Raw genomic sequence first — 14,789 nt, forward strand, 5'->3', positions numbered from 1 at the left:
TAGTTTCAACTTGGTTCGCGTATCTTAACTAGGCGTATCGCGCGGCTATACCTAAGAGTTACCACTTGTGACTACTATACCATTATGATAATTTTTACTAACAGGTTTTAATTGTTTATTAGATAAATTATATGAGTGAAGTGATTCCAAATTATTCTCATCATTACATTCTTACCATTGTTATAATAAAAGATATGTTTTACTCTGGCATCTCCTGTTTGTAAAAATTTCGGGCAAACAAGTAGTTTCAGTTTAAAATAATTTTCTCAACTCAAGAGTATCATCATCTTATATTTATCAATCTTTATATCTTTACAAGCTTTTGCTTGTACAGTACTCATTAAGATACGGATTTTATCAAGTACATTTTATCAAGTTACAAAGCCATACTCTCTGCCGCGGTTACGGGTACTGTCGATACATCTCTTGCATCGATTTTCTCAGAGAAATAGCAAAATATGGCGATGAGATCTCTTGACAAGATAATATCGGACATAAATAATAAAAATACCAGTTATAAAGACAATTGATACGTTATGAGAAGTCTGAATAATGGTTAGTGGGTCCATCGACACGGCTGGGCATGTTCCGCGCGGCGGGGAAAGGAACACTGCGGCTTAATATAATGCGAATGATCGCCTCTAATGTGTGTATGGTGCAAAATATTACAGTATAATTGCAACGACTGGAAGGGGACTCTACTACTTTTTAACGTATCCAAAAATGAACAAATTACTAAAATATATTTATGATATAAAAGTTTAATGAGTAACTAATTACTTTGGTATCAAGAAACGAGCACATTTTCTAGTTGGGGAGTGGAAGTATTTATTTAAAGTATTATATATTATATTTCGAATAGTTAGCAATATTTAGGCTTGCGCCAACAAACAAAGACCGAAAATAACATCTGTAAGTGCAAAGCTGGTGGACCTTAAATTATTACTCCTACGGCTATCAAAATTCAAAACTATTATCATGTTATAATCACAACGAAGTAAGACTGCTCTCAAATAGTATTGTGTTCCTATGGTGAGTAAGATAGACAAAGCTCCTGTGGAGGACCAGGAACAAATTCGACAAGACGTTTGCGATGCTTCTGGTATTAAAGGCGTCTATAAGTTACGGTAACCGCTTATCATCAGTCGAGCTGTACGCTTGTTTGCCTTTCTCATCGTATAAAAAGTATGTTTTTTTAAAGTAGAGAATCCTTTAGTAGCGTGCTCCGTCGCCTGCGCCCGAGTGCTTACTTTATAGTGTTGTCATATCAGTTAATGGCCGCGCTCTTTGTCGCTGCCGGCGGCGTATATCAGCGTATCACGGCGACATCTTCGATGCGCCGCGGAAAGGAGATTCTGTTTATGCCTATCTGTTCTTTGATATTGATATTTACGATCGAAGAATGTTTTTCAATATTTCTGCATACTTTTATGAAAGTTTCCGTTTTGTTATCACTTAATATATCTCTTACATTATTCTTAATTTGACATCTTTTCATCCTCATTTTATGATTTACGATCAGCTGAACTTTGCTGTAAACTAACGGTATAATCAACGATTGTTTTTTACGCCTGCCTATTAATTACGAGCAAAATTTCACCCATAACATTTCTTTTTTTACATTTAACAGGCTAGCGCTTGACGACGAATTTGCTAAACGGAAAATAAAGGTGAGAACTGTGTTCTCGTACAAAAAAGGTGCGTCTTTTTTTCTCTTAAAACTTAACAACTCTTATATGATAAAAATTATAACGATCATGACTTAAATATCGTAAAAGCTCTCCAAGATACATAGGCAGATAAAATACAGCATAATACATGTCTGAGATGTTGCTTTCCTGATAATAAAATGTATAGATACTAAAAAATGGTAGTACAAACGAAAAACAAAAAATCCATTCGTTTTCAAATATCGAAATCGAAGCCGTTAGTGAAATTTTCCGCAAACTAAAAAAATAGTTTTACATAATTGAAGACGTTAATTTACAAAGATGCTACAAAATTAGATGACAGATAATTTTGTAGGTGCAGTAAATAAAATAACATAAAGTTATCTTCAGAAACATCAAAATAACTGTTTACGAGAGCCAATCTTTGTTTGGACAAGATTTCTTAGCATTTCATAATCAATTCTTAAAATATTTTACGGCGTTCTCGTATTTGAATAACTTACAACAGAAATATGCATATTTCTTTTTAAAACCGAATACTGATGACAAAATTCTTCTCGGAAAGAGAATAACACCTTTGTCCGCGAAGATGCCTTATAAAATATCTAATAAAATGTCACATAAAGTAAAATGAGCGAGTTAGCGGAGGAATGAGATACGACCGCGATGAATATTCTAAGAAAGGCATGTGATACATTGTCGCGGAGGTAATTGATTTATGTGCCAGGTTCAACGTGACACAGGAGACTGTCATTACCTTGGAACTTGATTTATTTTTGTTTTTATTATCTTGTAATATTTATCGTAATTGTTCGTCTTTATAACAATTAATTAGTATAGATTAAATTATTAACTAAAACTTCTGTCTTTTTTGTGCTAGTAATTAATTAACCTTTTCTTTCTGTGCTTTTGACGTGTTTCTATTAAGCTAAAACGTCGTAGTTATTTCCTATGGTTCCGTAATTATAATTTAGATTTATAATAGCACTTGATATAAGATGATTAATGTTTAAATATTCTTCTTTAGTTTCAACACGAAATTATAAACTGTCATCTAATGAGAAAGCGTAAAACTATTAAAGCTTTTTAGTCTACCTACTTTTTTTTTCAAACAATTTTGGGCAATTAAAGGCAGTTCGAATGAAAGCTTCGTAGCTCAAGGCGTTTTCTATTAAGCAAGCTTTCGGCATAACACGCTGACGATCATTATCGAAGATGTATATTTTAAAAGAAACTACTTATTTTATTATTTAACTGTCTATTCTTATACGTTTACTTCTAATAATTCTAAAATTTCATACATCTATTCTTGATAAAAGGAGAAATGAGAGTTATATGTAGTAGAGACTAAAATTTGTAAGAAATTATTTAAAACAATGTCTCGAACACTCAAAAGTACTTTATATTAAACAATATATAGCTCTCTAAAGCTCTCTTAAAATGTGAATGGTAAGATTGTACTAATAGTTTATTTGTAGGTATAGTTTAACTGATCAATTTCATACAATGATTATTATTTCAAATAACCGTAAAGTCCCAATTTAGTTATTAATTTAAAACGCAGGACAAGGGACAATGGTTATAAATATTAATTGATAGCGGACCGGTTTCATATCTAGTCGTAATGAATAACTAATGTTACTGCTGCGATGTTGCGGCTCGGGTGAAAATTATCAATTTCCCGGCGAATCCCGGACGGGCGACCCTTGACTCCGGGACTGTTTAAACTCAAACTTCGTCTCAATGTACTCGTATGATAGGGTTGTGACATAATCATAATATTTCTTATACTCTTAATAGTACAGCAAAATACAATACAATAGACAGTAATTAAAAGATGTACAAAGTCGAAGCATGCAAAAAAAATTAAATATTAAATATTATAATATAACAATATAGTAGTCTATATAAGTAAAAATTAATCGAAAGTGCGTTGCTAAGCGCAAAACTCGATAACAGCTGGACCAATTCTAGTCGATTTTTTGTTTAATTTTTCTAATACTTTGAAGAAGGTTCGTATGGAATGAACAATAAATAATAATGCGCAAATAATTAAATAAAAATCAGTCAGCTTAGTGATTATTTAAATGTATGCGCTTGTCAGCTTACAAAACATCTAGTCACAAAATAAGGATGAGTTAATATCGACTACTAACAACGTTTATACAAGTGCTTATAGTAATACAGACAAAAATTGGGAGGCCTCATCATAATGCTCATTGCCCAAAACAGTTTCTCAAAAAATGTCTATCCATGTATCTCCCTCGTCGGGAGTATCACTACTTATGTAAGTTTTATAAATTGTCTTTTTATTCCATTACAATATCAAAAATACTGTAATATTAAACTGAATACCATCTTGGTTGCGCTCATCGAGAAAGGCGCTACAGCGAAATCAGGGTATCTCGTACATATACAATAGTGCCTATTACTAAGAAAAATATTTATTTTAATAAGCATTTAAGTGAAACGTCTTATAATGATAATACTATATCGTCAGTAATAGTCACGGAAGTAGTAGTTAGGATGAAACATTTTGAAACCCTTCTTTATTTAAATGACTTTTCTAAATCTCGTTGTACTTCATGCACTTATTATCTATTATGTCTGTTTATACATAAATAAAAATGAATGTTGCTAAGCGCATAACTCGAGAATCGGTCGACCAATTCGACTAATTTTGGTTTTAATACTAAAAAAATTTTAAAAAAATTAAATTTTTATTATTAACTTTTGACAGAACGAAGAGTGTCCGGGCAGTTACTTTTAAATAAATGCGTGAAATGTTTATTTTGTTCCTTTTGTAGAGTTGTCTCTTAGCGCTATCTATGCTAAATATTATACAATTTAACAGTTTGTTTGGTTGAAGACGCTAATTTTAGGAACTATTTTAACTCATTATTATAGCACAGCCACATAGTGATGTCTCTAATACCCAAATATCGAAGAAAGCTGTAAGCTACATAATATCACGCGAAAAAAGCTATAAGTTATATAATATACGCTATGACTAACCGGAGCGGAGCAGCAATGAAAGAGAAATGTTGTGAAACAGAAGGACATTTTTTAATGGTAAAGTTACATATGAGGCAACATGAAAAATTTTTATGTAAACGAAGCTGCAGTCATCTAAAAATAATATAAGTAATAAGCCATAGTTGTAAATTTTTCATTTTAAATAATTATTATTTTTAACCCTATCGTCAACCCTAACGCCACCCCTTGCCAGCGGCTCATATCTCTAACAACGTAAAAGCAATTCAGCAAATTGTTATTGACATGTTAATAGTTCGAAGGACCGTGTCGCAGTTCGGACCCACATTACTGTTATAACTAATTACTTATGTAAATAATTTCATATTATTATATTTTATAGGATTTTCATAAAGATCACAATAGTTACAAATAATTGTAATAATAATAATTGATGTCACAAATTATACCATACCACGTTGTCGACCCTAACCAAGACCCTTTATTTGAGCTCTGGCCACCTTATCCAACACAGGAACACAAAACTACTTAAAATCAGTATTATTTAGCTGTGATCTTTTATAAGGTTTAAGATACTTCCCCAGGCGGGCTGCTTCATATACTTTACTATATTCTTATATTTAAAATTTTTTGTTTTTGGTGTAAAGTATATTATTATTACAATTTAAAAAAAAATCTTGTATACGTAGATGTGGTAGAACGGGTCGTTGTAATAAGGGCTACGCCTGGACTTTATTGACCCCAGAGCAAGCTCGATACGCTGGGGACGTCCTGAGGGCCTTCGAGTTGGCGGAGACCCCTGCGCCTCCCGAGCTGAGGCGGCTATCGGAGACGTACAAGGAGGCCCAGGAGAAGGAGAGCAAGAAGGTCCATACTGCAGGAGGTTTTAATGGGAATGGTCATTAATTAACATATATATTATTTATTATTAAGCTATCTAAAAAATATTTAGCCAAAAAATATTTTGAGCAGGATTATATCCTGCTGTACCATAGGTCACTAAAATATAGTTTTACGATCAAAAATTCCAACATATGTTATATTACGATTGTTATATTTTGACAACTGATTGAGACAGTGGTAATAGAAACTGGTTCCCGCATAGGCGGTCTCGGGTTCGATCCCCGCACGTGGCAAATAATGGTAAAAGTCTCATGTCATATATCATCTTTGTTGTAGTCTGAACTTTTGTTCGTGTGCTATTTTTCTTGCTCCTTAATACATAAAGAAGACATAGTCAAACGTAATATACTAATAACACTATTAATACGTTGATACTAAAACAAACTTTAGCTAATGCTATATCAATTAACTGCATTTAATATAATTACTATAGACACATAAATAGTAACATCAGTAACGAATAGCTAAAATGGTTAGAACTTAAATGGCTTAGATTCAAAGTGTTTATTTTAGCCACATTTCTTATTTGGGAAGATTCCAAATGGCCATTTTGGGCTCTTACTGGGTTTATATATAACTTTAAAATGTTGCATAGGTCATACAAATTTCATAATAAAACATACGTTCACGTCAAACAAAAACGCATGCTATTACTTAATAATCAGTATTTTTACCCGACTGCCAAGGAAGGGTTATTAAATGCATTTATTTAAATTTTTATAATTAGTATATAATAAAAATAAAATAAAGAATGTAAACAATACGAAGTAGAATATTATATATGTATTATTTACTGTAAATAATCTTCATAACAAGCCCAAACAAGTTCTCAATTAGCTGAACCCGCTCTAAGATTAGATTTTAGGACGTAATGCGGATCGTTTTGGCCACGGTAATGAATTTAGCCTCAAGACAGACTGTTGTATAACCGCTAGCATCTGTCACAACCCTTTCTTGTAGGTTAGCTACGATGAACACAAATCAGAGACATTATTTTTATACGAGATACAAAAATAATAGCGATATTTGTATATTTTTTGTAAATTAAACATTGGTTTAATGTTTTAAATAACTTTTTTTTAAGTATGTTAAGTATGTTTCCTCGCAAAGAAAAACATTTTCATCGACAACAAATACAACGTAGGTAGTCGAATATATATTCAAATTGAACAAGCACAAGACTTCAATTAAAAAAGAATCCTCAAAATCGGTTCACCCAGTAAAAAAATATAACGCCAATTTAATCGAAAGCCGATACTTATCACATGGTTATATTTAAATTTCATCGAAATCTGATTACAACTTTTGGAGTAATCTTTGATAATGCGTATTTACTTGACTAATTTTTCGTCTACCTTGATCCTACCTACTACCTATTGAAGTCGGTTTTTTTTCGTTTGCCTGCAAACACAATTACATTAGCTATGTCTATATTTACACTTATTTGCTAGTTATTATATAATATCTTCATTGGTTTGATGTTAGTTACTTAATTTTTAACTGTTAAATATCAAAACGTGCAACAATGAAACTGTGACATGTATAATGAGTGAAATTCGCGTAAACATTAGAAAACAATATGTGTTATGTAAATAAATTATTTAATAATATAAATATATATAAATTTTATAGTTGTGGACACCACAACGAGGCGACTCTATAAATAATTCAAGTCATCAAGGTTCGATTGCGCCAATGGTTCCTGAGGGCCGGTACCTTCAGGAGCATTGTATCCTCCTTGTTATTTATTAACTATGCTGTTTATTTATTTCATTGTGCTGTTATTTATAAAATTATTTTATGATATCTGTAAACATTCGTTAACTTAAACTGATTCAATTATTTCATTGTTATTTTTCAGAATTAACAAAGTTTAGGACTAGCCAATTGGCGCAGTTTGTAGTGATCCAGCTTTCTGCTCCAATGGGTTTGATTCCCGCCTCGAGTTACAGTGTAACATATTAGCAACTGGAACCTTCATTTCCATCAATAAAATTTAAATTTTAGTTAACATTCTTATTGATCAATACAATTGTTTTTTCTATACTAATATTATAAAGAGGTAAAGTTTATAACTTTGTTTGTATGTAGGGGGTAATCTTAGCAAATACTGATCCGATCATGAAAATTCTTTCATTAACAGAAAGCTACACTATTCAGGAGTGACATTGGCTATATTTTATTGTAATTGAACAAAAAATTCAGTAAATAAAAAAAAAGAATGAAATATAATATCAAAATGGTAAATAAACTAGCGCCATCTATCGCTATTAGAAAACAATTTATTAGTCTTTCGACGTTATTAATTTAGTCTTATTTTATTCTATCGACGACGTTTTCTCGATTTTTGATAGATGGCGTTGGAGCAACATCTTATTTATTTAAGTGCTATAAAATTTGTTCTTTAAAGTATGTTTCTGTAATTTAAAATAATAAATACACGGGAGCAACATATTATTTATTTAAGTGCTATAAAATTTGTTCTTTAAAGTATGTTATTTAGTTAATATAATAATAATTAACGCCCAAAGAAGTGGGCACGGGTCGGCTAATTTATTATATTTTTAATGTAACCTGTAAATTAATTAATTTCACACTCTCTCTAATCTCATTTACTCATGTAAGTTTGCTTGGTTTAAAGGCGCATCTACGCCAAGTACTTATTATGTCATTGGAAAATGTTCTGGTGATGATTTTCCAAATATGTGCTATTTTATAAAAACTATTATATACTATACGAGTATGTTTCCCTTAAAAAAATGTAAATATGAATACTTCGTTGCTATATTTAGAAAACGATTCGTTTCGCTTACAAATAGTTATATTTAGAGCATAGCTTGTTCGAACCAGGTTTTAGTCAGTAAAAACAACAACTATTAAGAAATTAGTCAAACGTTGTCAAGATCTAAACTTGTAGTACCGCTAGTGTGTGTAATGTTGCAGCAATATATCGATCGGTAAAATCAGTCTAGCGTTATTTTTACCGCCCGCCGTAGCTTAACCGTATAGAGCAAATGAGCTAAGCGCATGCGGCTTTTTCTGGCCGTAGGTGAGTATATTAGATTTACCATCTAATTCTACCATCTGCATGCATCCGCCTAACATAACAGGTTAAAAGTAATCTCCTAATTTATGTTGATTTATTAACCGAAAAAAAAAGGAGGAGGTTACTCAATTCGACCGTATATTTATATTTTTTTTATTGTATGTTCGGGGATAACTTCGTTTGTGAACCGATTTTGATATATTTTTTTTTTTTAGAAAGAAGATATTCCAATGGTGGTACCATGGATAAGGAAACCAGGATTGGATGATGGAATCCTAGACAAATCGACGGGAACCCTCGAAAATCGTAGTGATGACTAAGTGTGTTTTATTTTATTTTTCGTCTACTTAGATACGTTGTATTACCTACTTGTCGATGGATTTGATTGTATGTTATTTCAGTTTTTCTGCGTTTGCTAACAAACACAATTATCGTTATTGAATGAATTCGTTTCGTTTTGATTTCGTACATCTTCATTTTGTTAAATTAACTAATTTGTGAGAAATATAGGAATTATGTAAAGGAATAAATGTTAACAAAAAGTTTTTTCTAATGTAAACTTATATTCACTACTTACCATTAAAACCACTACCTGTACTCTATAAAGGAAAAGTTGAGTAAAATTCTATACCAAATTTAAGTCGTTACCACTAAAGCTTACCTAACCAATATCAAAAACACTAAACGATTCGAAATTGTCCGCCATCCGAACCCTCAGACACATTTAATTACTTGTAATTTATCCGGACATTAATCCGACGCTTCTGCTCCGTTTAAAAACCGGCAAACTTAGCCGTACCCTTGATTACAAGCTGTCATGTTGTAGGATTTTTTCTAAGCCCTCAATTGTAATTAGTCACGTTGGTTTTGCGGGGTCCGATTATGGAATTCGCTAAACTGTTTGCTTTTGAAAAAGATTTTTTAATTTTCCCATAGAAAAATATCTTTTGCACTGCGCATGAATTCAAATATTGAACGATTCTATAATTTTTGATAGTTTTTATTTAAACTTAGACTTTAAATATAATTATAATAGTAATTGAAATAACAATTTGGACGTCATTATACTTAATAATTTTCATTTCTAGGTAGGTACCTACTTATAATTTTTTTGCCATTAAATGAGTAGTGTATTTTTTTGTATTATTTTCAAATCGTATGTTTATATAATTATTATTATCAACTCAAATATGCATTTACCTTGTAGCAAAGTAACATATTACGGCTCTGGAACAACATTAGTCACGTAATAACACCGCGCCCTCAAGTGGTAGCATTCATTTTCTTAAATGCGCAACATAATTGGCCCCCACCTCGAGATGTTGCCAGCCACAAAATTTATTGCTTAATTACCTCAAGAAAACGCGTCGCCGCCCGAACGTCCCGACAGATGTTTTTTATTCGCGTGGAAAAACAAAACGCTTTAAGAATGACATTAATTAATTCTTAATGAAATTCATCTTCACCCTCAGCCGTGTTTTAATTTAAACGCTCGATTTATTACTTGTACAATTTGTCGCGAACTCTTCTCCCTTCGAATAATTAAACAAAACCATCCGTTATTACATTTATTATCGCCAATTTACATGGACAGAGTGGAAACTCTACTATGTTCACAATTTCATTTAAATATTGATTAATACACCAGAACGCATGTTTATGTAGTTCGCGTTTTTCAAGTATTTTAAAAAACCAGGCGAACTACATATTATTCACAAAAAATTGCCTAGCATTTTCTATGGTAAGGGTCCTCAACGGTGCTATGAAAAAATGAATCGTCAAATCTGAGGTAGCTGTCGTCCGAATTATTCGGATCTTTAAATGCTTTGTGTAAGAAATTATATGAATTGTCACCAGCATCATGATACTGATGACTGTTTATCATTCTGTTTCCATTTCTACTGCTGCTCGCACTTGCTTTTTTATCCTCTTTCTGAGGCAGCACAGGAGTTGGTGTAACTTTCTCATCGTTTTTTTTATCCTTATTCACAGTACTGGCACCAACTAAATCTCGGTAGCCAAACCGTCTTTCGTCCTTGCGCAAAGGTGCATAAGGATACCTGTTTCTAAATCTGTAGTCGTACCTGCCGGTTCTCGCATTATAGTCGTCGTCGAAACGTCTATAAGGATCGACCGAATACCTGTACCTCAAGTCGACAGACGGCGGTGTTCGGACAACTTCAGGCAGATGGGCGTAATAAATAATCCTTTTAGGCTTCCGAGGTACATAATTATCATATGCTTCATCATATCTGTCCACTCGCGGCCCGTACCCGGGGTAGTACTTCTTCCGATCATATAAATCATAGTACGGATCACGCCGGTATAAATCGTCAGCAGCGTAATATCGATCATCGTAGTAGGGCCGCCTGTTGTCTTCCGGGTAATAAACGGCCTGCCTCGGATACACGGGCTTGTACTGCTTTCTGTCTTCTTCAGGTCTTACGAATTCGGTTCTTAAATCATCGGTCCTTGTCGGTCTTTGTATCGATTCTTTATCATTTCTTGACTCGGAAGCTTCGAGACCCTTGTTCTGGGTCACGAAATTGACTCGTGGCATACGAGAATTGATAAGCTCGCCGGAGGGCTGCGGCGGGGTTAGGATATTGTCCCTGAGAGCATTATCCCTGTGAACATTGTCTCTGTGAGCGTTATCCTGGCTGGGAAAAGGTAATTTAATCCAATTTTCATTGGAAGCTCTTGCACCTCGGCCAGTGGGTTTATCTGTAACGCTCTCCGTGGTTTGGTACATCGAGAGTACTTCCTGAGCTTCGTTGGTGATGGATATTTTTGTTGTAGGTTCTTCTGCTTGTAATGGTCCTGGCATCCAAGGTACATGTTGGTTCATGTTATCCTTTTTCATATCTGTTCGAAAGTTATGGAACTTTTCTTCCTCGATGACGTCTCGCCGATCTCTATTGACATCTTCAGGAATGCGCTGGAAAGAATTCGTTCCTAATAAACATTCATTCATAATGAAAGATAATATCAAAAATATATTTTAAAAAACGTCAAAATTTGTGTAATGTAATGTAATTCATCAAGTAGGTATATGAAAGTGTTAAACTCTACAAATTTTCGTTGCTCAAAAATGTTATTTTAATCAGATGTATTCGTAACTTTTTACAGCTAGTTTGCACCTATTTTGGAATGTCAAATATAAATTTTCTCTCAGATTTACCTCCGTCTGTTCGCCGTAATCTTGCTGAATATCAGACGGAACTGCCGCTTGTACCAGCGCGCACCATACTACTAATATCGTGGTGATCTTCATCTCGACCGTCTAAGAAATCCTGCAACAGTTGAATAATTTATTACTCTTTATATAAGTAAAAATGAACAGCCGAAATGTATATAAGCGCAAAACTTCCGAACAAGTGCAACATATTAAATAATAAATAAAAATAATTTATTTAGAAAAACGTTTATGAAACCATTGTTGGGACATCCTTTTTAGTTAGTGTTTTACCTGTGTCAGGATGTCCCGCTCATCCATATTCATATTTATAAAATTAAAACTTAACGTTATCATAATTCAGTAATCCTCTCCTTTCCAATATAAAATATTCGAGAATTCTGTTTTGTGGACAGGGTTAGTACAAATTTGAAAAATATCTATACATATATTCATGAAAAAAAATTTGGCGGCACCAAGTTCGCCTGGAAATTCAAAGGTTAATTTTGGCCATACCGATGAATGTCGTTGTCTGGGCGTTTTTGTGTGTATTGTGTTTATGTTTCGTAACTTTGAAACTAGATTCCTATATAACTGGGGGCCTTTAAGTGTACGACGTTTGTATTTTTTAAATAGGTAAAATATCAATATGCATATAAATAATATATAAAAATAAAAATTATTTATACAATATGTTTCGAAACAGGTGTCCTTCCGTTTTAGGGGCATAGAGATAAATGTAGACATACCATAGGCGAAATTATGAGTAAAAAAAATGAAAAAGTTAGAAACTCATTACGAAATAACTTTAAAATCAACATATTTAAAAATATGTATTGTCTAGATATAAATAACAGACTGAACTGTAAAACATGTTTTTTTTTCGAACTAATTTAGTTTGAGTGTCGAGTCAGTGAACGAGTCACCTGAGTTTTATAAAATACGGTTTACGTGACATTAGCACTAATATAAAATAGTGTACATATCTATCTTTTGATTGCGCAGAATTTCAAAATACGCTACAATTTGTGCGCGATATTGTGTTGTACCGACGATGGCCGACGGAAACGCGATGAAATCGACGGAAGTCTCCAAATGTCCAGCTAACCGTGAATATTATCTGCCTAAATTATATAAAATCGCTTGCGTTCCGACCTCGCAACAAAGAACTTTTACCTAATTCTCATCACACATATATTATTATTTGTACATTTAACATTGATAGTTCAAAATTTTCTATTGTTACAATGACGTTATTTGTATTTTTATTTCAAGAATTAATTAATTCAGTGTTTAGTCAGATTATATAAATTGATTATATTTTAATACGCTAAGGTAAAGGTATCTATTAACCTATATGGTCATTTTTATCCGATGGGTACAAAGGTCCAAATGTAATAATTGAATTAAGAGCTATTTTACAAAAATTGGTAACAACCCAATAGTAAGATAATTATACTACAACAGAGGTTGCTTTATTATATTTCAAGAATATAAATTACATTATTGCATCAAATACTGAGATTAACGACGTCAAAATATTACAATTTCGCGGATTGTTACCGATTTTTGTGAAATGGCTCTTAAGAAGCGCTTATTGATTACCGGTTTTTAATTTAAAGGTTTTCCCGAGATCAATATACCTAAATGATAACAAGAATTGGATTATATTTATACTTATTGCTAGACATGTACATTGTACATAATTATATCTGTAATTGAACAGTTTTCCGGATTATACTGCATTTTTTCTTCTTAAAACGACAATTAGGAGGAACCTTTTGCCAGTAGATTGACACTTTATAAGTAGTTATATCACAGACGATTATTTTATGTAAATAATTACTATTGTAGGCTACCTAGCATTGACTATATTTATTAATAACTAAAGTATACAAAAGTAAAGGTAGTATTAAATAACTACTACGAATTTTATATTTAAATTAAATAGTAAAAGATGAAAATGTTATTAAAAATCTATCCTGAAATAGTTTTCATTTCCACGTTAAACATAGAGCTTACCGTGGCTGTTCTGCTCCAAATAAATTGTATTGAAACATCGATGAAATGTCGAATGACCGTTATCATTGTAGTATCTATTCAATGGATTGATCAGCGGCAACTAGCAGGACTAGATGCTGACCCATATATATGTTGATTCATTCATACAAAACGTAACGGTAGACTGAAAAATCTACACTAGGATTAATATAATGCCCAATATAAATGTCTATATCTAGGTTGGAGGAAATATCTTGCTAAAATCTAGAGCAACCCAACTAAGAAAGTTGCCTTACATAATCATCATCATCATCATCATAATTTCAGCCTAATGCAATCAACTGCTGGACATAGGCCTCCGGAAGTTCGCGCCAAAAATGGCGGAAACTCATGTGCCACGCTGGGCAGGCCGATTGGTGACCACAGGGCTGGCTTTATCGCACCGAAAACGCCGATGCCCGTCTTCGGCCTGTGTATTTCAAAACCAGCAATTGGATGGCTATCCCGCCACCGGTCGGCTTTATAAGTTCGAAGGTAGAAGTGGAACTGTGTTATCCCTTAGTCACCTCTTACGACACCCACGGGAAGAGAGGGGGTGACTATATTCTTTAATGCGTAGCCACACACTAAACCGTACATAATATACCTTACATAATATAAAATCCAAATAATAATGTAGTGTTGTGGGGTATACAGGAAAGATAACATTTGACCTTGAGTGGTTCTACCCACTGAAGAAGTACCAACCTTACAGGAAGATGACGACCTCATAATGTCTGCTGCTCTCAAGCAGTGTTGTTTCAGTTGTTCAGTATACTCAAGTATAAATAAGGAAAAATTATAAATAATACACCTATATTCAATTTATTTTACAAAAGTGTCTTATTTCATATTGTTATTTATTATCTATGGTTACAACAACCGGAATACTTTTAAGGTTGGTCATGCAGCGAAGTTATTTCGTGCTTTGTCTGTCGAGATTAATTTTGATTGATTCGAT

At 32.9% G+C, this 14,789-nt stretch overlaps 1 protein-coding gene across 1 annotated transcript; it reads right to left on the reverse strand.

The window, feature by feature from the left end:
• Positions 1 to 10,168: 10,168 nt before the first annotated feature.
• Positions 10,169 to 11,587, reverse strand: LOC123658910. Its single transcript, XM_045594200.1, has one exon. It carries the CDS (start codon positions 11,585 to 11,587, stop codon positions 10,340 to 10,342), a length of 1,248 nt encoding a protein of 415 aa, XP_045450156.1. The 3' UTR covers positions 10,169 to 10,339.
• Between the last annotated feature and the right edge of the window lie 3,202 nt (positions 11,588 to 14,789).

This window comes from Melitaea cinxia, chromosome 13, assembly GCF_905220565.1.
Source record: "Melitaea cinxia chromosome 13, ilMelCinx1.1, whole genome shotgun sequence".
Lineage (NCBI taxonomy): Eukaryota > Metazoa > Arthropoda > Insecta > Lepidoptera > Nymphalidae > Melitaea > Melitaea cinxia.

Coding starts and splice junctions, on each gene's coding strand:
- LOC123658910 (XM_045594200.1), bottom strand. CDS start 11,587: ATGAATGAATGTTTATTAGGAACGAATTCTTTCCAGCGCATTCCTGAA.